At 39.8% G+C, this 24,789-nt stretch overlaps 1 protein-coding gene across 3 annotated transcripts in view; it reads right to left on the reverse strand.

Annotated features, from left to right (window-relative positions):
• The window catches only part of SAMD12 (sterile alpha motif domain containing 12), a 165,071-nt gene that overhangs the window by 107,221 nt on the left and 33,061 nt on the right, over nt 1–24,789 (reverse strand). For all 3 annotated transcript variants that reach the window (XM_027684348.1, XM_027684349.1, XM_027684347.1), the window contains exon 3: nt 16,281–16,410. In XM_027684348.1, the coding sequence (XP_027540149.1) occupies nt 16,281–16,410 (130 nt within the window). The remainder of the gene's footprint in view (nt 1–16,280; nt 16,411–24,789) is intronic.

The raw sequence follows: 24,789 nt of genomic DNA on the forward strand, positions 1-24,789 counted from the left end.
TGCATTGAAGAATGTATTCCTCCACTGCAATATCATGGACAATTCCCTCATAAGGCTCCACCCTGCTCACGGAAATTAAGATTCAGACTATTCAGTTTCTCTCTGAACCATTCATGCAGTAGTTCAAGATTTAGCCTTATAAAAAAAATTTTAAAATCCTGTACAGTTTTACAGCCAATGTATTCTTCTGACCCGAGTAGGTGACTGTTTCTGCTTTTGTTAAAGAGAATTCATGCACTAAAATAAAATGTTCTGAAAGCTTACAGTCACTGAACTACTTTTCTGAATGGACATCAGATAACACCTGAACTTCACAATCCAAATCACTCAAGTGGTTTTGCAAAATCTCAAACCCTGAGATTAGCTAGACTATTTAAACCCAAAGAAGCTGTAAACCCAGAAAGAAAGAAGCAATGGCATTTGCACAAGTAGAATATACTCTTGCCTAGAAATGGGACAAACAGTGTGAACCCTGCTTTCTGTCAGACTGATTTGATGTCTGCACTTTGCAGCTGTAAATCCAATCCCAGCAATACAGTTAGATCAGCAAACCTTCTGGCACTACTGTATGTAGCATATGGAGGCCAAAGATAGTTCCATAGATGAAGTTCTTCTATTGATCTGATCCAGGCTACATAAGTTGAGGTATATAATATATACTTGAAGAGTTATGCTTTTGGAAGAAATGGTTACATTCATCATCATTTTTAGGACAGCGCAAGAGTCACTTCTGAAGTGGCAAATGTAAGGAAGTTCCAAGGCAACAGCTGTAGAAGTCAGTCTCCTACCAGGTTGCAGGTTCTGGTACCTATCTCAGCAAAAGAGCATCACCTGCAGCTTCAGCAGCAAATTTTTATCTGATCTAGAAACAATGTGTACATAGACATGGAAAACAGATGGTATTAACAGGTTATGTGGGGAATCCTGTACAAAAATGATGCCTAAGAAGAGAATTAAAAGAATGGCAGGTATGTGAGCATGTATCAGCATCCCACTGGACTCATGAGAAACGTGTAATAGATTGTTTACAAATGTCATCTTTGCATATCACATTTGGTACATTTGCAAAATTCAGGCCAAGGGGGAATTCAGAAAGAAGACAGAGGAGGACTTTAAATCTCAGAGTCAGATTTTCCATACGACGTGTACCTAGCCTAGCATGCTCTCCGGTCAAACACGGGAAAATATAATAGTTTCAAACCTAGGAGACCTGTTGGGAAAACACACATTACATATATAAATTACTAACTGGTTTTACCACATAGTTTCCTAAGTACAAGTTCTTACTCCAAATGGAATGTTTACAACAGGGGTACATCTAGTAGCATGCAGGACTACTCACATCCAACTTGAAGTGGCAATGCCTGTATATCACAAGTATTACCCTAGACCCAGTCTGACATACTGATTGAACAAGTGGGAAAAAACATATGTAGAGCACCAGAAGAACAACTGGCAGATCATCTTATCTGTAGTTTTGCTAATTAGTTTCTTCTGCTATGTGGGGTGCCTAATTCAAGACTTGTGAGCTTCCGAGGGGTGTTTGCTTCTCAAGCAGCAATAAAATAAAGCCACAAATACAAAGTCAAATTCACACAATGAGGTTGCAGAGTGCACCAGAATCTAGAGACTGCAGACATTGCTGCTAAAGGACCAGTGTGACCATGCAGTCTGGGTACTGCGTGCACACATGCTTACCCTGTATTTTTCCATCCACCTTTCTCACCTTTTGAAAACTCGATTTTGACAAAGTCTACCCTTTTTCCTAGTAAGCGCTTCCACTGCTGAATGACCTGCAAAGCCAGGATTCATTTTCTGATTACTGAATCACTCAAGCTTCCAATTTCAGCTTTTGAACACACGCTGTTGTCCTGCTAAGTCCCTATATCCAGTTATCAAGTCACCTATCAACCTTCCTTTCAGCAGCTTCATCTCCTGTAACATGACAACAGAAGGCTCACCCTCCAGGCTTGGGAAAAGGCTGTGCTCTGCCTTCCATCTACTTCTACACTATTCTTAGAATTAAAACATCACAACTGGACTCGGTTTCCTTGTAGACTTAAGCAGTCTGACCTGTGTATGTTACAACAATCCCTGCTATTCAATACAACTTTAATAACAAGAGATTACATTAGTCCCATTAGCTTTTCATTTAGAGTACATGTAACGTGGCTACCTACACTAACTCCCAACTCATCTTCTTCCTTGACAGCCTGCTTTCCAAGGGAGAAGAGACCATATCTGCAGGATGAAGAGGTTTTTTATATACTGCACTACATTTGGCTGCAATTAAACAAATTTTCTCAGAATCATTTAGCTAGATTACTTATATCACACCTGTACCATTAACCCATCTTGCTGATTGTGTTATCACGTCAACTGCTACACTTAGGCAACCAACACAGGAAGGCTGAAAGATGCTGCACAACCAGCTAAACCAGGGGACACCAATAAAGGCCCTTTTCATTAGTGCCTCCCTACTGTGTATGGGCATCTGTCAATGAACCAACATGATTCCAGCACACAGCATAAGGAATTAAAAGGCACATGTTTAATTAAGATGTCATGTGATCCTAAGCTGTATGCTTGCCTTGCAAAAAAAGGTACTGTATTCCACATGGTAGCTGTTAAATACTCAACTTGTACCCTTGCCAATGGGAAAAAAAAACCAGGAAACAAAGAAAAAAGTACCAGGTTAGTCTGACAGGCTGAGCATCAAGATAACCAGTATTACCTATACAATGCAATTCTTTGTTGACAGAAACCCAAATTAACTGTTCCATTCTTTTGGCAGAATTGGCAAGAGGCTAACAGGTCTGTAGCTCCTTGTGTTGAGAGTAACAAAAAAAATCCCAAACAATCATTTATTAACAGAAAGAAGCTATCTCCATGAGATAGACTTGGAATGAGTCAGTATGATATGGGTCTGAATACGGTTTAATGTGGCATAAAAAAGGACTGTACACATCTGTGAATGGCAAATTCAGCAGTAGATTAGCCTAGGATAATGGCTACAGGTGACATTCATCAAAATCAAGCTGTCTTTTGCTTGCTTTTGATAAGCCAGTATATGACAAGCTTTATCTATATGCATATAGCATCCATAAACCAATGGACACAAGCAATTTTGCATGGCAATTCAGCCAGTGCTTGACAGCGGATTGGATTGCAGTACTTCGTAGGGTTGATATGCTCATAACAGATTGTCACATTCCTGGCATTTCTCCAGACAGTGTTTAGACTGTTTATAAACAGCAACAAAATATTAGAACATGTAACAAACATTTCCTTATAGGCCATTTGGGATTATTCCACATTTGGCACTGTTTTTTGAATAACCTTATTAATCTATCTTCAGGTTCTGAGCTGTTATATTTAGATCAAAAACACGTACTGCAAGATAAAATCTACATAACTTATGCAAAATAAACATTAAAAAGTGTACATTCAAAATTACAGTCTAGGAAAACCTTGACTAAATAGAACAACTGTGCCAACATTCAAAACCAAATTGGACATAGTCCTGGACAATCTGTTCCAGCTGACCCTGCTTGAGCAGGGAGGTTGGACTAGATGGTTTCAAAAAGACCTTTCCAACCAAAATAACTCCAGGATCTGATGATTTTTGACATGCAAACAGGTAAATTATCTCAATTCTGCAATTCACTGCACCCAATAGAACCTGCAGAGAAAGTGGCTTGGTTGTATGCACATAAACTTGTTTGAGGGATCCAACACTTCCCTCTAATCACAGCACAACGTCACCAGGCCCTGTGCAACGTAGGTGCCATGTCAGTACAGCTGACAGGACTGGGATTACATTGACAGCTTGTTTCAAAGACATGGCATACTGACAAAAGATACACATTTCCTCAAGGGTATCATTGTTTGGCATTTCACAAAACAGAACAAAACCTCTAATTCCCCATGGGGAAGATCTGGGATTTTTAGTCAGTTATCAAGAAGCAACACTTTTGTGTGTGGAACTCGGAGGCTTCTCCTACCAACCCAATAGGCAGGAATTCCTCATGCTTCAAGCAGAAGTACTGGGGAGCAGGTTGAGGTCTGTGCAGCCTGATGGGTTGCAGGCTCTTGAGGTTCTGAAAACTTTGGTGGGACAGCTCATGTTCTGACATTACTTCTGGATTCCTTTGTTGTTTTTTTTTATTTGGCTTTGTTTGGGTTAGGTTTTTTTTCAACCTTTTCTGCAAGGCTAAAAGACTAAAGACTAAAGAAAGACTAGAATCCACAGCAGATTGCAGCCACTGAAGAACAGAGCACCTGATTTTCAGCAGAAACACAGCCAACAAATATAAGCATTCACATATTGGATTATGTTCGATAGTACCTGTAGTTAATAATAAGGCATCAGAACAGGAGTGCCCCAGTTTTACCCAAGGCCAGCCACTTACTGTTGATTGCTGAATAACAAGAGTTTGCCTCTAGTAAGCACTTTGGGGCTCAGACACATACCTTAATGAAATCTCAGGGGAGGAAAGACTGTATTTTGTCGTGTTTTTCCTTAAGGAGTCATGTCTTTTGTGCACCTTTTTAAAAAAGTTCATGGATTAATCCACATGTCCATGTTTCAGACCAAAATCGCTTATTAAGATCCTAGTTTTTTGTGTCTCTAGGCTCACATTTCTAAGTCTAGGGTTTCCACATGCACAGATAAAAAAATCAATTAAAAGATACAGGTTTCTCACAGTTGATTCCTGTTTGAGCAGCAAGCATTCATCTGGATGCACACAGAAGGACAGGGAGCCTTCTCCTGCATCAGTTCAGTGTTGATCACCAGTAGGATCTGAGGAACCAGATAAACACTTCACAGGGTGCACAGATCCTTGCTGTGTGAAGGGATGAAAGTCAATTCCTGAATGCAGTAAGGGCTTGAACAGAATCCAGTCTCTTTTTTTTTTTTTTTGTTCCAAGAGCTCCTTCCACTAAATTCACAGGAAAATGCTGGAGCTGGGTCCTCGCATCTTTGCTGAAAGAGCGAGGTATTTTCCTCCACTGTGCATTCTACAGTAACAAGGACAAAGCTCTATGCCAAGTGCACTGCACCGGACCCTGTCAGGTTTTCAACCTGTTCAATTAACTATATCAAATCAAACGATTTCCACTGGAGCACAGGGAGGCACTTCTTTTTTAGTGAAGGCTATTCCCCTGGCAAACCCTGAGCAGTGGAGGGCATCTGCTTTAGCACTTGAGTAGTGAAAAAAAAAAAAAAGGCAGCTTTGGATTTTATTTTTATTGTAATATGGGGGAGGTAGGGAAGGGATAAACCCTTTCTCCCCCAGCCTCTTTGCTCTCTGCAAAAGGCTCAGCTGTCTGGGCTGGTATTTCCACAAACAGAATCATTTTCAAAGAGGGACATGACAAACGAGGCGCTGACAGCTCATTAGCAGAGCGGGGAAGCTGGGGATGAGGACCGCAGGTCTGCGCCCTCCAGAGCGCTGTGGTCGCCGATGGCAGGGGAGGGCACAAACGCCGGGATCCCGCCGGGATCGAACCCCCGCATCGCCGGGCACATCCCGGTACCGGCGGGGCTGTAGCCGGTGCGCCGGCGCCCCCTCGAGGCAGCGTCCGGTACTGCAACCGCGGGGCTCTGCGGGCTGTGCAGAGGGAAGAGGGGAAACCCGCAGCTTTCCCAAGGGCATCCATCATCATGGCTAGGCTTCGCGAACGAAGATTTGGGAAAGGTCTCTACCCACGTTTGTTACAAGCGCGCTGGTGGCTAAAAAGGCCAATACGAGACAGGCATGTCCGTTGCAAAAGGCACAGCAGAAAGACTCCTTAGTAAATTCTGCAGGTAAATTCTTCCTTGGTAAATTCTGCAGGGCACGATTCTTTCTGCGTTGTCTTTTCTCCTCGAGAGTGAACCTGTGTGTTTTCTCAAAGGCATCAGCAGCGTTATAGATAGTGTATCTCCAGACCTCCCGATTGGAGGCCAGAGTGCAAGGGCAAGATGCAAGGGCATCCAACAGGCCTTTCCAAACACCCGCTCGGAGCCACTGAAGTGTTGAGGTACTGTAGGAAAGTCCTGGAGGCTGAAGGCGGCTGTTTGTCCAGCCACAGCAGGGGAATTTGGGAGGGGTCAGCTGAAGGAGCCAAGCTCATCCGAAGGGTCTGGGGAGTGGAATGAGAACACAGCTGAGAACACAGGGCTGCGACAGATGGGGTTAATCCATTTGTCAGAGACTTGGTGCAAGAGCAGAGTTGTTGTCTACATATCTATTAAAAAACGGAGACCATAAAGAAGGTGGAATCACAGCATAACTGATGGAGGGCATCTGGCTTGGGAAGAGTCACAGGGTATCAGGCAACGACGACACACAGGGGTGAGAGAAGGACACAACTTATTGCAGACTGACCAGATGAGAGAGATAAAATACACATTAGAATCACAGAATCATTAAGGTTGAAAAAGACCTCCAAGATCATCGAGTTCAATCTTTGACCAAACATCGACAAGTCATCTAAGCCATGTCCAGTTGTTTATTGAACATTTCCAGGGATGGTGACTTCACTGCCTTCCAGGGATGGTGACTCCACTGCCTCCCTGGCAGCTCATTCCAATACCTGACCACCCTTTCAGTGAATAAATTCTTCCTGATGTCCAAAACAGAAGTCAAACTCTCACCCATGGCTTCATTCAGGTTCAGATTTCAGGAGGGCTTCCTTCTGCATTTCACCGTGAGGTTAGCTGTGTTATTAGACTGAGGAACACTGCCAAATAATTATAAGATTACACTAAGACTAAATCCCCATATCATGAATAGCACACGCTGGCAAGTAATAAGCTGAAATAAAAAGAATCAGCTCTAGCTGCTCGCTGATATCACAAACACACACCCACTAAGCAGTAAATTAATTCACTTTTTCGAAGTGAAGAACTGTAAGGTCCTCTAACAACTCCTCCACTTAATCACTCTAGTTTTCCTCATCTAAGTTTTCCTTACCTACAACTGAGCCTTAAGATTGACTTCATAGCTGCAGAGCAAAGGTGACAAATACTCCTTCCCCATCAATAGCACAAGTAACTCGAAAGGAGACCCTGCAATATCTCCCATTTTTGTCCTGGTTCCCACCAGAGTGGGATCCAGAACTTCTGAAGCGCTGCAGGAAAGCCTGACTTGATGGGAAATGAGAGCTCAGCAGTACTAACCATCAGTTTAACCAAGCTGGAAAAGTAAGTTCCAGACTCCAGAGATACAGCAGAAGTTTTAAAACAGCAACCCAGAATTCAACCTAATGAGACTTCAGTCAGGGCACAACACTTGGAACCAACACAATTCATGAGAAGCCCTAAATATTCAATGGCCAGTTCTAAACTATGGACCTCATCCTTTGAGTGGAAGGATTTCAGACCATTATCCACTATACTGAAGTAGTTCATCAGCATTAATCAAGTGAGGAAATAAAAAAAAAGGAAATAAAGAAGGGCCATCAGGGTTAACAACACTGCATTCTGTGGCTTCAGGCTACTTCTTGAAGGTCTTCAAAGTAACAACAAGGTGCTTCACCTTGCCTAGCTTCTGGATAAAGGGATCCCATAACCTAGTGATTGATCAAGGAACATGGTAATGTAATAATGTAATCACTAACAGTTAGTGATGATCCAAAAATGCATAGAAGAAGAACATCCTAAGAAATTAAATGAGAGGGTAGAGCTTCGATATTGGGCAAAATGCTAGAACTTATAATAAAGTAATCAACCCCCCTATAAAGCTGCTAAAGAAAAAATAGTTGATAAAAAGCATGCTTTGTCAAGATCATGTGAAGGGTCACAAAACAAAAGGCGGACAAAGACAAAGGTGAACACAAAAGGGGTGTTTTCATAACATCTTCTCTTGGCTATACTAAGTCCATTAAATTCATCTGTTTGGAGGCATCCTTTGCCTCTCCACTGATTACTTCATCAGTTTACTCTCTTACCCTTGGTTTTAGAAATCCCACTTAAGCTGGATGCCTGAATCACCTAAGATAGACGGGTAAGCACCCAAAGATTAAATCAGTAGCTCATAAGGTTTTTGGCTCTGTCAGTGGATCACAATCAGTGTTCAGTTCTTCTTGCTCATCCACTGTGCAGCCTTATCAGCAAACTAGGAAATATCACAAAGCTCTACAATATGGATTGAGAATTCCTGAAATAGGCTTTGCTAAGACATTTGATACAGTTTTCCCTATTTTACCCTAATTCACATTTTTAGATCCCTTCTGAGTAAGAAACAGAAACTGATTTTGAAACTGGCTGCCATGGTGAGAGGTTCTGGCGGTGCATTTTACACGATATTGATGTGAATCAGAGTTCTGTAGAGAATAGAGTGGATCAGGTTTACGAAAACTGTACAACAAAGATCTTTCCAAGTGGAATGGTAAAATATGATATGATCTCTAGTTAGGAAAAAATTGCTACAATAAATAGAACAAGATTAAATTAAAAATGAAAAAAACCTTGTGTTAGAGGGAAGGAATAATCCAATTATCATTGCATGTATAATTATGAAACATTATTTCCCCAACAACTGGCAGCACATGAGGAGTAAGTACCGAGGAGCAAGTAAACACTGCTTCAAATGAAGTGCAGTATACCTCTTTCTTCTGTCCCCTTAATACTCATACTGTAAGAGTACAGAAGAACTCATCTAAGCTAAGTTGACAGGGAATTTCATATTTGAAGCTAAAGGACAGGAATTATATTTTTCAGTTCAAAGACAATTTGAATTCTGTGCTCTACATCAGGCAGGAATAACAGCTATAGCAAACCTGGCTACCACGGCTCTTACTGAATCCTTATATAGTGACAGACGAAGGAAAAAGAGGCAGCTAGACTGCAATTCACTTTTGAGTATGCTGTAGAGCAATTTTTTACTGAGACCATGAGAGATCTTTCCAGGTAGTTAACAGTGGAGAGAGCCTCCCAGGAAAAGCAACCAGACCCAAAAAATATACAGCAAGACAGAAAATGGTGTTAAACATTCATCAGCTACTTGCACAGCAGATCTCACAGCTGATAATGAAGCGGGAGAGTGGAAGTTTCATTCTGAATTTAGTAGATATAGAATTTAGTATGTCATTGGCAAGCAAGGCCAAAAATGCCTCAATCGCACGTTCTCAATTTCCCTTTCCTATCAAACAGAACAGATGATATTATCACTTCTTCCACACATGATTTTATGTAACAAATAATAGTATCAAACACTCCCCACTGGTTTGCGCACAGAGAAGAAAATAGCTCCATTTCATTACTAATTGATAAACTCCACAGATTAGTTTTCACAGAAAAGACAATTGATCAGAAAATAATCAACTATGTTAATACTTAAGTTACAACTCCCATAAAGTGTTCGAGTGCCTCATTGTCCCCTTCTTGACTGCAGATGAGTCTTCCTGGTCAAACCAGATCTCTCATGAGCCATTATAGTCTTGTGTCCTGTTGTGGAATTTCGCTACATATTACATGAGCTACAATCTGATCACAAAGCAAAAGCCAGAAACCATTGCTGAGACATGAGAGAAGATTACTTTCATACAAAATTTTCTGTATCAGTAGGAGGCTGAATAATGAAAAGAAGATTTCCACTTTTCCAACTTCTTTCAATTCTCCACTATATAAACACAGGGTTACATTAATATATTTCTGATATTATTTTCCATGCAAAAAGAACAGTTGCTACATATTATGCAAACAGGAGCCTTATCCCAGCACCTATCACTCTTTGACGTGTTCTACATGTTAAAAATTTGAGAGCAGCCAAGTATGAAACAAGGAAAACTCTTTAGTCCCTTACATTTTTCAACATGAGCATCACAGTTCCACAAAGAATGCTGCAAATAGGTCTGACCTTATCCAGGCAGCAGAATAAAAGCTCTCTCCAGGGTGAAGCAGTGATTTTATTTTATTTTTTAAACTGAAGATGGATGTAGTCAGGATTGATCTGACAGCCCACCAACCAACATTGCTATTAAGACCTCACAGAAAGAGCACGGAAAAGTGGCATAAATAAGGATTGAGGGTAAGGGTGGCTTAAGCTTTGCACCACAGAGAAGGGAAGGGCTTCACAGAGATTACTGGAGATGGAAGTTGCTTCTGCTATCCACTGTCAGACGAACACTGCTTGGCAGAAGACATCTATTGTGCTGAAGAGCACTCTCACATGCAAAACAAGGAAAATAATGAATACTTTATTGGAAATTACCTCAATTTGGACACAATGAAGATGCTTTCTGAGATATATGACAGTGCTGAACAATGTTCAAAACTTGCTACAGGTTTGGGACCAATCAAAGAAAAACACGGTAAGCAAAACTTTAACAGTGCTTTAAAGGAGGCTTAAGTACTTCCTACAACACCCTGACCTGACCCAGAACTTTCTTTGCTTGGTACCAGTCCTACACCTGACCATAAAGACTGTTCTACCAATAACAGCCTAGAGGGTAGGTTGTGACCTGTTTAAAAGGGACAATAAAATGATGTTCAATAAAATAATCTAAGAAAAGGTGCCAGTTTGTGTAGTCTCCTACTGTAACTACAGTAGGATTTGTGAGAAGACTTATGGGACAGGTGTTAGGTAAGAGAACACCTAGAGAGGCCACTTTATAGAACATTGCATTTTGCTTCTTGCATCAGTCCTCACATTAGGTGCATTATATCACTGGCACAAGAGATATTTTGGATCAGTGTGATACGCATTAATAATGGAAGGAAGAAGGATAACAATAGTGGAATCATTTGCCAAGGGAAGGATCAGGAAATGAGCAGAACTTGTTCCAAATGAAATAGACTGTTAACAAGAAGTCTCAGCTGCCTCAAGAGACACCTTTTATATACATATCACAATGCATTTGACAACACTGGAATCTTTATCTCTGTTGTATTGATAGCAAAACATATGGCAAAGTTTGAACACAATCAAGAGGTCACAACACAGTGAATAAACCCACCTGGTTTTGGTCACCCTTCCTGTCCCAGAGCAAGGAGTGAAACCTAGGCCTCTAGTGCTCCACTGCACACCTTTTATCCCAAAGTCACTGCACTGGTTGCACCACAAAACTCGTCTGAGTTCCATGAAATAAAGGGCGGAATTAAACTATATATGTTCTGAAAATTTTATTAAAAAAACCCCCAAACTTTCTCTGTATGGAGTGAGTAACTTAGACCCTGAGGATTTAGTGTGCTTCCAAAGAATGTCAGAGTAACCTGAAACAGAGCCAAGATGTCTCCAAATTCCAGTGTAGTATCTTAAACCACAAGACCATCCCTTCACCAACATGCTAAATAACTTGAGCATTCTATCTGATATGATAAACTCTAACATCTACAAAGATATTACTGAAGTGAAAAAAATTAATCAATCAAGATTTTAAAAGCATGATTTTATATAAATTTCATAAAAATATGTCAATAAAGCTGATTTAATGCAAGCATCTTTAGAGGTTATAGAATTAGCCAGATTTTAAGACTATTTGCAGCAGATTTTCAGTAGCAGTTCATATTTCACTTTCTGAGCTGCTGTTTGGTATTTAATGGTTATTCAGAAGTTCTGGCCCCTTCTAAAACTAAAATGAGGTTTTCTTGAGTCCTGTTCCTTTCCTCCTTAAAAGTTTAATTTAAAAAGGTTTGAGTCCTTTCAAGTACCTCCTATCAAATTCTTTCAATTGGACCGAAGTACCTCTTGGGTATTACTCTGACAGAATGAGGTTTGTTTAATGATCATAGCATTAAAACCTCGTGCTCTGAAGACATGCAGTAGCACACTGGGGAACATGGTGTAGAAATAAAAGGTGAAGCAAGGTTTCCTTCCTTCCTCCCTCCTTTTCTCCTTCCCTCCCTTCCTTTCCTACTTTCCCTTCCCTTTCCTCCCTTCCAGTACACATCCATAAGCCGTTCCTTAGACATCATCTTTATTACTTTGTCAATGGATCATTTGCCCCAAAATGGTTATTCCTTGGTCATTCTATGCCCAGTCTTGTTTCTGTTAATTGTGAGACATTGCAAAAATCTTCATTTGTTCCAATGGTACAGAATAAGACCATTAAAGAACAACCCATCTCTCTAGAACTCCCCAGTCATTTAAAAGCATTGCTGCCCAGCAAATTCAAAGCCACAAATGCAAACAAAGTAAGCTCCTTTTTCGGGTTTATCCCCTGGAACTCATTAGTATAAAATCAGTGTGAAACACTGGCAAATCAGTGCAACTTTTTATTTCTCCTCCTACTGGTGTAAACTCCAACACCAGCTATAGAGCTTCCAGTGACATGGCCCTACCATGACATTGCCTTCTTGGTTGTACAGGCCACTGTCATCTTTGTTCCTCCCTTTTCACAGTCTTATTTTTCCCATCACTGCTAATTCCTATCAAATGCCCTTAGATCTCACTCAGCATTACTCCTTCAAATTATTTTGGTTCTTTCTCTGGGTCCAACACCATGAAGAGTACTTCTGACCTGTTGCTGAATAAGACAACCAAATGTTCTACTCCCTGAATCCAAGCATGTTATATGCTTGGATATATAAGAAATCTGCCCATTTCTTATTAGATCTTTCCATATTTAATTATGCCTAACTGGCTGCAAAATGCATTTCACTGGTTCTGAGGTACTCAGCAAGTACTCAGCAAATCATAGGACCACGGAAGAATTTAGATGGGAAGGGACCACAGAAGAATTTAGATGGGAAAGGACCCCAGCAGATTTCTGGCCCAACTGCCTTCTTAAAACAAGGTCAGCTATGCGATCAGATCAGGTTTCTCAAGGTTTTATCTAGCTAGGGCTTGAAACCTTCCCAGGACAGAAACTGAGCAACCTGTTCCAATGCTTGACTGTTCTCATGGGGAAAAAGTTTCTCCTGATGTTCAGGCTCAGCCTCTTGTTTCAGCTCAAGTCTGGTGTCTCTCACATATCACTGCGAAGGGTCAGGTTCTATGTTTTTGACAACCTTCTTCTACACACTGGGGGCTGCTGCCAGTCCCCCCATCCCACCCTGGCAAGCTGCCTCTTCCCCAGACTGAACAAGCCCAGCTCCCTCATAGAATCATAGAATCAGCCGGGTTGGAAGGGATCATCAAGTCCAACCCTTGATCCACTACTGCCATGGTTACTAGACCATGGCACTAAGTGCCACATCCAGTCTCATCTTAAAAACCTCCAGGGACAGAGAATCCACCACTTCCCTGGGTAGCCCATTCCAGTGTCTGATTTCCCTCTCTGTAAAGAATTTCTTCCTAATATCTAACCTAAACCTCCCCTGGCAGAGCTTAAGACCATGCCCTATTGTCTAACTGATAGTTGCCTCAATGGTCACAGGGCAAGTGCTCCAGCCCTGAGCATCTTGTTGGTCCTCACCTTAACTTGCACTGGAGATCCAAGGACTGTAGTCTAAAAAATGCAGAGTAAAAGGGAATAATGACTGTGTTGGATCAGGACTATGTTCCTGTTAACAGTGCCTATGATTCTGCCAGCATTCTTTGCTGCTAAGGCACAACACTGGTTCATTTCATCTTCCTCACTGTCAAGACCACGGGTCCTTTTCACCAAAGCCACTTCTCCGCCAGTCAGCCCCAGGCTAAGTGGGGTGCAAGAGGCTCAGCCTTCCCAGCTGCAAGACTTTGCAATTGTCCTTGTTGAATTTCATAAGGTTGACACACTCTTCCAGCCTGTGTCTGGTCCCTATGCCTAAACCTCTATGGATGGTCCTTACTCTTTGAGTCTATAGACTGTTAATTCCAATTTGCTGTCATCTGCAAATCTGATGAGAGTACACTCTATCCCATGACATCCTCAAGATCACTGTTAATATGAAGATTTTTTTTCTTACTAGGTAAGTTTCAAGATGAAGCATTTTTTCTTATATATCTGAAGCTGCTCTTTGTCAGAAATAAAAGGTATAAAATCTCTGCAAAGAAAAGGTCATTTTGGGTTGCATTTTTGTCCCCAACTCAATAAACTGTAATCAGCAACTAACAGTCTCAAGTAAATGCCACATTTTTCAACATCTATGGTTAACAATTGTTAGATATGTTTGCCCAAGATTATTTTCCTGGCTTATGACCATGCGTTAGATTTCATCTTCAAATAAAGTTTAAATATCCTTTTCATAAGAACTTTCTTCCAGTTCTTTTCCATCCTATTTTCCATCCTATTTTTCCATATCAAAATAGCCTGTAAAGTCATATTAATTCCAGAGAAATTTTCAAAAATCACATTATTTTTCTGTAGCCATACCTGGGAACAGTTACACTATCTTGGCTTCATCTTCATATTAGTTTCCATGCTCCTTTCTGAGATAGAAATCCATTGTTCTATCCCTTTATTAGATTTCAAATAATCAGAGTCATGGGGACCAACAGCACTGGAAAGATCCTCCTGAGTTAATGATTTCACTCATAATACTATCACAATATACTTTTATAAAATCTATACAAATATCGATCATGTTTCTTATTTCATAGTTGCTGAATTGAAGTTATTTTCTTTCCTGTAGATTTACTTTCTAAGACTCATATGGATATTTTCCTTTTTCCTCTTTTGTCTAAAGTAAGAAAGATTGATCTCAATTCTTCTTTTTCACAGAAATGTATAAAGTTCAAAGTTTTGCACATCTGCAAGGAAACTACAAGGTTTCCATCTATGTTTATGTTGAAATGAAAATAACTTCTCCCTTAATTCTAGAAACAGACAACATGATAGTAAAACAGTATTAGAAAATATTTTAAAATAGCTTCAATTTCTTCTGGTAGTGCTCTGGATTGAGTCAGCTCTGTACACATGGGTGGAGACACAGACTACATTCCTACAGACTGCATTCAGCAGATGGTGACTGATAGGAAATAGGCACAATGGTTATGTACTAAATCTCAACACTTACCAAACCAGTACAAACCAGCTCTCACATGTAAGTGTGTATAGGTACTCATGGCTACATAGTAAACAAATACTGGCAGTTTAGTTTGCCATGTTTGCAATCATTCATATGTTACCAGGAAGAAAATAGCAACAGGAATCAAGGTAAAATTTGAAACACAAGTGCACATATGCAAACAGACACTGACTGAAACACACAATGTTAACAATGCATTAGTGTTAAGACTGAAATTTTATGTAAAATTCAAATCTCTGCTTAACATTAAATATCTGAATTCCAATTCCCAGTTTGGTATACTACCACTTCAGAGAACAAATTAGTGTACCACATTAAATTTTTTACAGATTAATTACTGTCTGGTATATGAGTAAAAGTCCTATTTAACTTCCAAGTTATATTTGCTAAACTGATGTCTGTTCAAAGTGGTCAGCTAAAAGACAACTACAGCAAACTGAGTAGGAGTTGACAAGTCAAGCAGATCAACAAAATCAATATCAACTTCTAAAGAAAAAAGGAAAATAAAATACAACTATGCTTTTAATACATTCTTTTAAGAAAAAGACACCAAGTTTTGAAGGTTTGGAGGTCCTGCATGTATTTGGGGGAAACCATGATAGAACAAACAAATATTTTTTAGACTAGACAAGGAAAGTATGTGCAACTGGGAAGCACTCTATCCAGGGAAGGAAAGGCTGTGAGAAAGAATGGTTGGTTGTACTTGAGCCACATTTGGGACAGGAATCAGTTTTGTTTGCTGGAAATAATAGTGTAGATTGATACTAGGAAATACCAGCTTTAAAGGTCATAAAATATTGGAACAGAGAGATGCAAAAATCTCCTCCATTGTAAATTTTCCAGAACAAAGTTAGACAAACATCTGCCAGAAATGAACTTGCTGTATTGATCCTACTTCAGGCCTAGAGAGGGGCTCAGTTCGGCTTCCTTCCCATCCTACGTGTTGAGGACTGTAAAGTTAATTTTTATTCTTTTTTAAAGGGAGGGGGGGACACAAAAAAGAGTATGAAGAGTATGAAATCAAGGTGAAACACCTCAATGAAAAAGAAAATTTACATAAATTACATTTTTCCCCATAGGATGTTTCTTAATGTTTGGGTTTGGAGTTTTTTTATTTATTTGGAATGAACAGGATGGGGCCTTTACCTGCATACAGATTGACTTCTTTCCTTGTTATATTGACCCTGAATAATGTGAAACTTATGTTTTAGAGAGATGGGGAAATCACTTACCACATCCCAAGAAAGCTGGAATATTCCCCCTACTCTAAACCTTTCAACTCTCTAGTCATCCAATCAACAAAAAGCCCTCAGTGCACAGTCACAATCTATTAACAGCAAAGCAAAACAATTTGCCACATTTTAAGTAAGTGAAATATTTCTGATAGTGCATACTTTACCAGTTATGTCATGCTGTTTGAATGACTCACTGTAGATTTGATACTGATTAGGGCAATGTTTCTTCAGCCATTTGCAGACATCCTGCTGGGTCCATAATGCCACAGGCTTGGTCAGCTTCACAGTCCCGGACTAGAAACATAGAATGAAGAATAGAAATTATGTTTAGTCTGCACACAAGTTTCAGAAATATTTATCTGTGACATCCATATACAATATTAAAATAATAAATGCAAGACAGGAGCTGCTCTGACTGGCAGATATCCAATAATCACCAGCACGTTACACAAGACCCAGTTATTCAAATACATCACACAGGAATCACACACAGCGCAAGGTCCTTAAAGATTATTTTGCATTGCATACACGTTCCTTGCATCACAGAAACACACTGCACCATGTCTTACTTGAACTACAGCTTAAAGAGTGACCAAGTGACAACAGTCGAAGGGCAATAGATGCACACTTTGAAGCCTTAAAACTCACAAGAGGGATGTCCATTTGTGCCCCAACTTGGATATAACCATGGAAGACCAGAAATATCCTCAAGCCACGCATGGTCCTCAGTTACAATTAGGAAAGACCTTGCAACAAAGGCCTTTAGTGCAAACAAGCCTAAAGACTGGTTCTGCCTGGGAAAAGGCCAATGGAGGTAGAGCTGGGGATATTGGTTCATAGTGAGCATTTCAGCTGACATAGTTTGAGTGATGTTTACAAGCAGCTACAGTTTTTCCGCTTTTTTTTACCTTTAACCCTCCTACAATCACCTTTATATGAAATAAATAGGATTCCTGCTTAAAACAGTTGCTCCTTTATAATAAATAATAATTTAAAAAAGAACTCTGTTCAATACTTTTCTGAAAATTCAGTTTTATAATAGATGAATAAACATTCATAAATTGATTGCATTATTATATGTACAAAGTCACATTTCATTTAATCAAACAATTCACCTTTCTACATACACTTTTTTTAACCCTACAAGAATGCTGAGTTCTAAGCAATCTGAACTGCAGGGACTTAAAACCTCTTGTTAAAGCAGGCAAAACAACAAAAAAAGAAAATATATTCTAAGTGATTTAATCTTTTTTTTGCAACACAGCCTGCCTAGGAGACTAAGAAAATCTTAAACAGATGGGTGGTTATTGCCAACAATAAATGTTTAACACTGGACATTGCTGATGTAAGTGGGTGTGAACATCAATGTATTCATTTACTTCATTATTTTGTCAAGGAACTGACTCCAGGGAATAAATCAAAGTGTCTGTCTCCACGCTATGCATGCAGAATACTGTCCTCCAGCTCCCTGGTGGTGTAGAAGGTTCAAGAGAAGTTTTACTATGCAAATTTGAGGTGAAGAGGAATGTCATCCCAACCCATCTTCTCCATTAGGACTCAGGGCAGATTCCTTCAATATTGCCAGCCAGGGTTTATCCCAGCCTTTACACAAATGCACTCTGTCAGACAGACCTTTTCAAAGTTGCTTTGAAATTTTTCATTACTGGAAGCCCTATCAAGTCTATAAAGCACGTCATGCAAAGATACTAAGTTTAGGGCCAGGGAATATGGCAGACCTAAAAATCCAGCAGGAAAACGTGTCTTGAATTTCTCATGTCCAATTGTCCGTATCTCTTTCTTATTGCCTATGCAGAAGTTAGATAAACAGCAGGAAAATTATGGTTGAATATATAACACAATGCACATCCTCTAGCTCAGCTTTTTTTGATTTGAAGAAACAAACTCATCAGAAACACTAATAGGCATCATCCACATTTAGAGGTATCACAATAATGCAAAAAACCACTCCAAATAATCATTCTGATCTCTTGCTGCCACCCACTAACATAACAGCAGGCAGAAGCTTGACAGACTTGGCATCCACAGAAAAAGAACCTTCCAGAGGTGTTGAGGGTGCACTATAACCAAGACAGCCCTTGCTCTTCCTCTGCCCTTTCTGATGAGCTCATCAGTCTTCTACACATACAGGAACCCACATAGGTCTGGAGAAGGGGCAACCTCTGTAGGGAGAGCAAGTGCCCTGTAACTCCTCCAAGCACCTCACGCAACTTGGAAGATCAAAGGCCCATCTTTGAACTTCTCTGGCCTGCTTGTTAGTGCCATTTGAGCCAGAGAAGAAACTGAATTTCAATGAAGAGCCCAGTCTTACGGTATCAGTTAGCTGATTTTTATTGCATGCATATATAAATGCGTGTCCTTCACAAATACATCAAAGGAATAAACAAGTAAAAATAGCCATATAACACTAACAGTCTCTCTGATTTCATAGAAATCCCTGAACAACAGGGTCAAGACTTATATGTCTATCTTTATATGAGTTACTGCTTAAAGATATTTCTTGAGCATTGGAATTTCTGAAGACTAGAGAAAAGTCTGTCAGCCCTTGAAAAATAAATTGTTAATGGGCTTTTCTTGTACATCATAAAAATACTTAAATGACAAATATTTGTATACAAATATGTATAACTAGCAATAGATTTACAAGCTATTTATTCTGAGCTGAAAGTACACAAGCAGTGCCTATGTTTGTTTTAACTGAGAGGCTGCTCTTTTCAGTTCAGCAACTATTGTCCTCTTAAAAGGTATAAGCACCATCATGTTAAATAGCTGAAGAACAAGTTTATCAACAATTACAGTACAAATTTAACATCCCTCTGTGGCCGTGGAACTGAAAGATGGTTTCAAATGTAGCTTTTATGCTGTGCAATATACACTGCACTGCAAACATACATGCTGACTTCTTACTGTCCAGTGTTCAGAATTATGATAGAAACATGTTGCACTTAAGCTTATAAATGCAGTCCAAAGAGTACATTTTTACATTGACACCATCAAATATTAGGTTTAATTTTCTAATTCATAAGGACTTAATGAGCTAGAGGAATACATGTGTTTAAAAGCAATGGTTCCAGAAAGTATATTGTCATCACTTTCATTTTTGGAACATCATACCCAAAATTATTTTCCAATCAGCTCCTCTAAATGAAAAGCTATCAAAAATATGCGTCCCTCCCACAAAATTAATTTCATAGTTTCTTCCCTGCTCTAAAGCTAGATCCCATACAAAAACAAAATCCCAGTAAACCAAGGAAAATTACCCTTACTATAAACATACCTACTAAATGAGTCCTCTGCCATTAACTATATGTAAACTACCTAGACAGGTGGAAAACACACTATGTTTTTCTTTATTTCTGTTTACCAGCTCAGTCAAACAATAGGCCTAAACTGATTAAAACAAAATAATACATCAAAAATTATCTTTAGACTGGCCTTCCCTTCCATTTTCCTGGCATAAACACATCATAAGATCACCTTTGCTGGCAACCCTTTAATAGTTTTAATCCTGCCAAACACCATGCCAACTCATGTGCAAGATCCAGATCTAATGAGAATAAGTCTTCAGTATTCTCATCTTGTATATTTGAAGGAAACCCTGTTTCTTCAGGATTTTGTGACAAACTCTTCAAAATTGCTGAGCCCAGCTTTTACTATGTGTATCTGAAAGTATAAAAATGACGCCCAAGAAGAAAAAAAAACTACTGTATTTACTACCATGACAAAATTTCACACTCTCCTTGTTCCATGGTGCAGAGAAGACAGTATTTAAAAGCACCAACCCAAAAATAAATAAATAAATAAATTGAAACTACGGCCTGTGTATTACAAGAGAGTGTATTTCAGTGTTTAGAAGAGCATTAGCAACCAAGCCCTGCTATTCCTAAGCAATGACGTACAAGTTATCTCTTCAGCCTTTCAGATGCAGTTTACCAAGCCTGCCAGTTTTGAAGGTCAATTTATTCACCAGAATTTCTTTGTCTTTATTTATCATATTTTACTCCAGAAAGAAAGAAAGGCTTCTGTATTTTTGAGTGACAAAGAGTTCAACCTCATTATTAAAACTATTTTACATACTATGAGACAAGTTATTTAAAAGAGTTTCTCTAACTGTAACATTTTGTGTATTTACAAGTGTGCTCAGAGTACAAAATCCAGGGATTGTGGAGATTAGGGTCCTCAGTCAAACAGGGCTACAGGTCTGCTAGAAGAAGGCTGCCTCATATTATTTGTAACATCCAGTTTGCCAGCATACTGATCCTGACATATAAGCAAAGTCAATGAATATTTGCATTCAAATTTACCCAAAGTCAGACCTTACAGTTTCTGTATGAAACAGACGGATAAAAGAGGCACTGCTAAAAGCATTAAGGCAGATTCTGCTCCCACATACATTTTGGGAGTCTCTGCTCTGGAGTTTCCAGTTTAACTAGAAAAAGACGAAGCAGAACCAATTTTGTTATAGTGGTGTTGGACAAAGGACTGTCATGGTTTAATCTCAGCTGGCAAGTAAATACCACAAAGCAGCTCATTCACTCCCTCTCCCAGTGGGATGGGGAGGAGAATTAGGACAAAAAGTTAAACTCCTGATAAGATATAAGAACAGTTTAATAAGTGAAACACAGTAAATATGATAAAGCTAATGATAACAGTATCGATAAAAATAATAATAGTAATTAAAAAGAAGGGGAGAAAGAGAGAGAAATAAACCCCCAGTACAACAAGTGATGCCCAAAACAATTGCTCACCACCTGCTCACCAATGCCCATCCCACCCCTGAGCAGTGATCAGCCCCTTCTGGCCAACATCCACCCTAGTTTTCATACTGAACATGACATCCTACAGTATGGAATATTCCTTTGGCCAGTTTGGGTCAGCTCTCCTGGCTGTGCTCCCTCCAAGTTTCTGGTGCAGCTCCTCAGAGACAGAGCATGAGACACTTAAAAGTCCTTGACTTGCGGTAAGCACAGCTTCACAACAACCAAAACATCAGTTTGTGACCAACATTATTTTCATATTAAATCCAAATCACAGCACTGTACCAGCTACTAAGAAGAAAACTAAGTCTATTCCAGTGAAAATCAGGACAGGACACAAACAAGGCAAGGCTGCAAGGAAAAGCACCATCATTTATTAGACCAACAGTGTGGGCTCTGCCTGCTGTGTTTCAGACACAGAAATCTTCGTACAGAGTAGATGTGGGTACAACTGATTAGTGTTGAACCATTATGTTAAATCAGTCAGGCACTTCAAGGGAAAAGGGGGCTGAGAGCTGCAAGGGGAGGTATGAGAAGAACAAAGGAGGGAAGCAGTAAGATTGTTGTCACCTAGCAGGGACAGAGAGAGCAAGATGAGTGGCTGTCACCCCGAGAATAATAGAGTCAGCTGGGGCAGGAAACATTAAAATGTGTCAGAAAACCATTGATGTGTCTGTGACCAGAGAGACTGGAAGGTATAAAATGGGATTGTTTCACGCATGAAGTTGAGAAGGAAATATTTGTCAAATCAAAACATAATGTCTTCTGCAAGCAAAGTATAAAGGGCCAATGATATATTTAAAAACTAGAAAAATAAAATTTTATGTGTATCCAATACAGATACATAAAGCAGGGAACTTAAACTACACAGTTCCAAGAGCCATCTAAATTATTATCAAATTTTTCAGGCTGCTTTGGAAGCAAGACTAACAGCATCATCTTCATCGTTTTATGCCAAGAAGCAGCTGGAACAGGAATGCCCAGTAAGAATTTCAAAAACATGATTCTTTTAAAACATGCTTGGGTTATATTTCTAAAGCTGAGAAAATAAGAATATTTTTCATATATTCCAAATTACTTCTCCAACACTAAAGTGACTATACAGAATTCAGAATCAATGGCTAACATAAATGCTGGCTTTGAGTTCTGGAAAGAAGAGAAGAACCAGGCTTGTGAATGTGTTATCTTAAAATATTGAAAAATCTGGAAAGGACACATTTTGGTTTAGAAATACACTTTTTCAGGTAGTCAAATAGTTTATACTTACAGATTTTTGCAGCAAAGACAAATGAGAATTACAGTAATAAGCAGACATACCATAAAAAACCTGAAACCTCTGTTGTATTGGGTTCCCATCTGTGATGCTGAGAATTGTAATACTAAGAAGAGATGAAAGTGACAAACCAAAGGAAATGTGTTTATTAAAAAAAAAACAAAACAAACTAAGGGAAATACTGTAGGATTTTATGTTGATAAAATAACTCTTTTATGTTGATAAGAGATTAAATGTTTAAAACTTTAATTGGATCAGAAATTCAAACAGATCCATTCTAATTTATTACTTAAGTCACTGTGAAAAGCAAAAATTCAGCATGGCAAATATGATATAATTTAAAAAAATCATTGCAATTTAGTTTAAAGCACACTTTAAAGGCCAACTTTCCACCAACTTTGATTTAGTCCAGACGTAAACCCTAATGCCACCCAGAAAGGACTAAAAGAGAGACACTACAGCAGCTATCATGCAAATCATACACCTATGACTCATCAGCACTCAATGTCCGTTTTAAATGAAACCTATAGAGACATGGGAGACCTAACAAAACTCTCAAATTGTGCTGGTGTGATCAGCTAGCACCCTGCATTCCCTGAGTTGCAAGCTTGTGTCTCACATTTGCAGTCCAAACTTACTTGTTCCATGTGGCAAGATGCAAAATGCAACTTGTCGGCATAACCTGTTACCTCCTGAGCATAGCAGAGAGCATGAGCAAGACTTGGAAGCTGTGCAGCTCCCAGGGCACTCACATCTATCAATGCAGCCTGACACTCAGAGCGTTGCCACCAGAGCTGGTGCTGGAAGCAGCACAGAGCCCACAGTTCCAGTCCTTCCCTCGTCTCTCCCACGCGTGCCGTCCTACATGTGGTTTGGTCTGCTGGCCCATTGTGCTGCCTCACATCAGGGTCCACACACAGGATCCCACAAAAGACAAGATCAGCTACAAGTACACACAAGAGGGTATTATTTCCCACCACTGGTCAGCAGAAGGATTGGAGCTGTAATGCCTTCTGGTTTACCTAAATCCACATTCTAAGAATATATTGGGTTTTTAAGAGAAGCAACTCAGTACAGCCAGCTCGCCGTCTCTCGCAGGAGCACAAATGAAGTCCAGAAAAGGTACCCAAGGATCCAGGAGAACCACATCCTCAATGACTCTGACTTTATTCAAACATCCTTGAAGTCCCAGGAGAGAAAGTGGATCCGCAGAGATATCACTGCCCCCTCAATTCAGTCACTGCACAGATAGGGACAGACTTCTGACATTGTGAGGGAGAGAAGAGAGTTAGAGGAGATGAGGACACCTGAGCAGCACCAGCTCAGGGCTCCAAGCACAAGGTGAACAGGATCAGGAAAGGGAAAGACTGGAGACTGGCAGGGATGTCATGGAAGGTACAAAAGAAGTGGAAAAGTTCCTGTAAAGTAGATTTTCTACTCCTATCCTTCCACTTCCTGGAGAAAAAGGAGAGGAACAAATGCTGCTTCTACAAGAGCCTCCCCCCTATGGTAGCAGGAGCGTTCCACAGCCTCCCATCTCTCACTAATAGTTTCCTCCTTTTCACACTGCCAAGGCCTCAATCAGTCAGTGGCTGCTCTTTGTTGCCTCCAATGCACTGCTATAAATGGCTGACCCTGCCAAGACAATGTTCTGACAGTGTTTAAAGACAGTTCTGCATAAGCAGAAATTCTACCCCAGGGTCTCAAATCAGTGTAGCACCACCACTTGCTTAAAGACTGATGAACAAAGAGGGAGGTTTTACCTGGCTTTCAAGCAACTTTGGGATTGACCCAATCCAGTACCTTCTGTACCAGTGCCACAGAGGTGTACTGCAAACAGACTGCAAGGGGAAGGTGGGGGATAGGAGAAACAAATTATGAAATATAATGAGATTCATCTGAAAGGAGGTTGTTAGAGGGAGTTAACTCCCTCTTAAGGCTGTCACAAGTATAACCATCAACAGGAAAGGATAAAGTTGTCCAAAAAAATATCACTGAGCATTGTCCTAATCAGGATAAAGACAGTATCAAAACACCAAGCAAAGATAAATAAGGTGACGTTTCACACGAGAGTACTCTCTTTCAATGAGATATCCCACTCTGAAAGCAAGAATCGTGACTGGCAGATGCCGATGTTGATACAAATGGCAGTGGCACTATGAGCAAACTGTGAAGAACTGAAGTGTCAGAATGAGAAAGGAGAAGACAGAGCATTCCTCAGCATTGTCAAGAATCCTGCCTGACATCATTCTAATTGCTATCAAAAATCATGAAAGCCACAACTGGAACAGACAGGCCAACAATAAAATCACAAATAGGTCCAGGAGCACCATCAATTTTAGGTTTTGACAGCCAAATCCAAATCAAAGAGTGTAACCTTTTAAAATTCACTTCATCTAAAAAAACTGCATTTTTAATCTTGCCAAACTAAAGATCCATTTCACTCACCGCAAAAGACTCCTTCCAGTCCAAAAATTAAATATGTGCTTTTGGATATTTCCCAAGAAAATGCAGAGAGGGAGAGTTGCTTTGTCAGGGTGAGGGTTCCTATTTCACAAGATATGTCAGCTGTTTTATACTTCTTCATTGATGCAGGTCTGATTCCCCTTCTCTACCTGAGACAAT

Source organism: Neopelma chrysocephalum, unplaced genomic scaffold (assembly GCF_003984885.1).
Source record: "Neopelma chrysocephalum unplaced genomic scaffold, ASM398488v2 Primary Assembly neopelma1_66, whole genome shotgun sequence".
Taxonomy (NCBI): domain Eukaryota; kingdom Metazoa; phylum Chordata; class Aves; order Passeriformes; family Pipridae; genus Neopelma; species Neopelma chrysocephalum.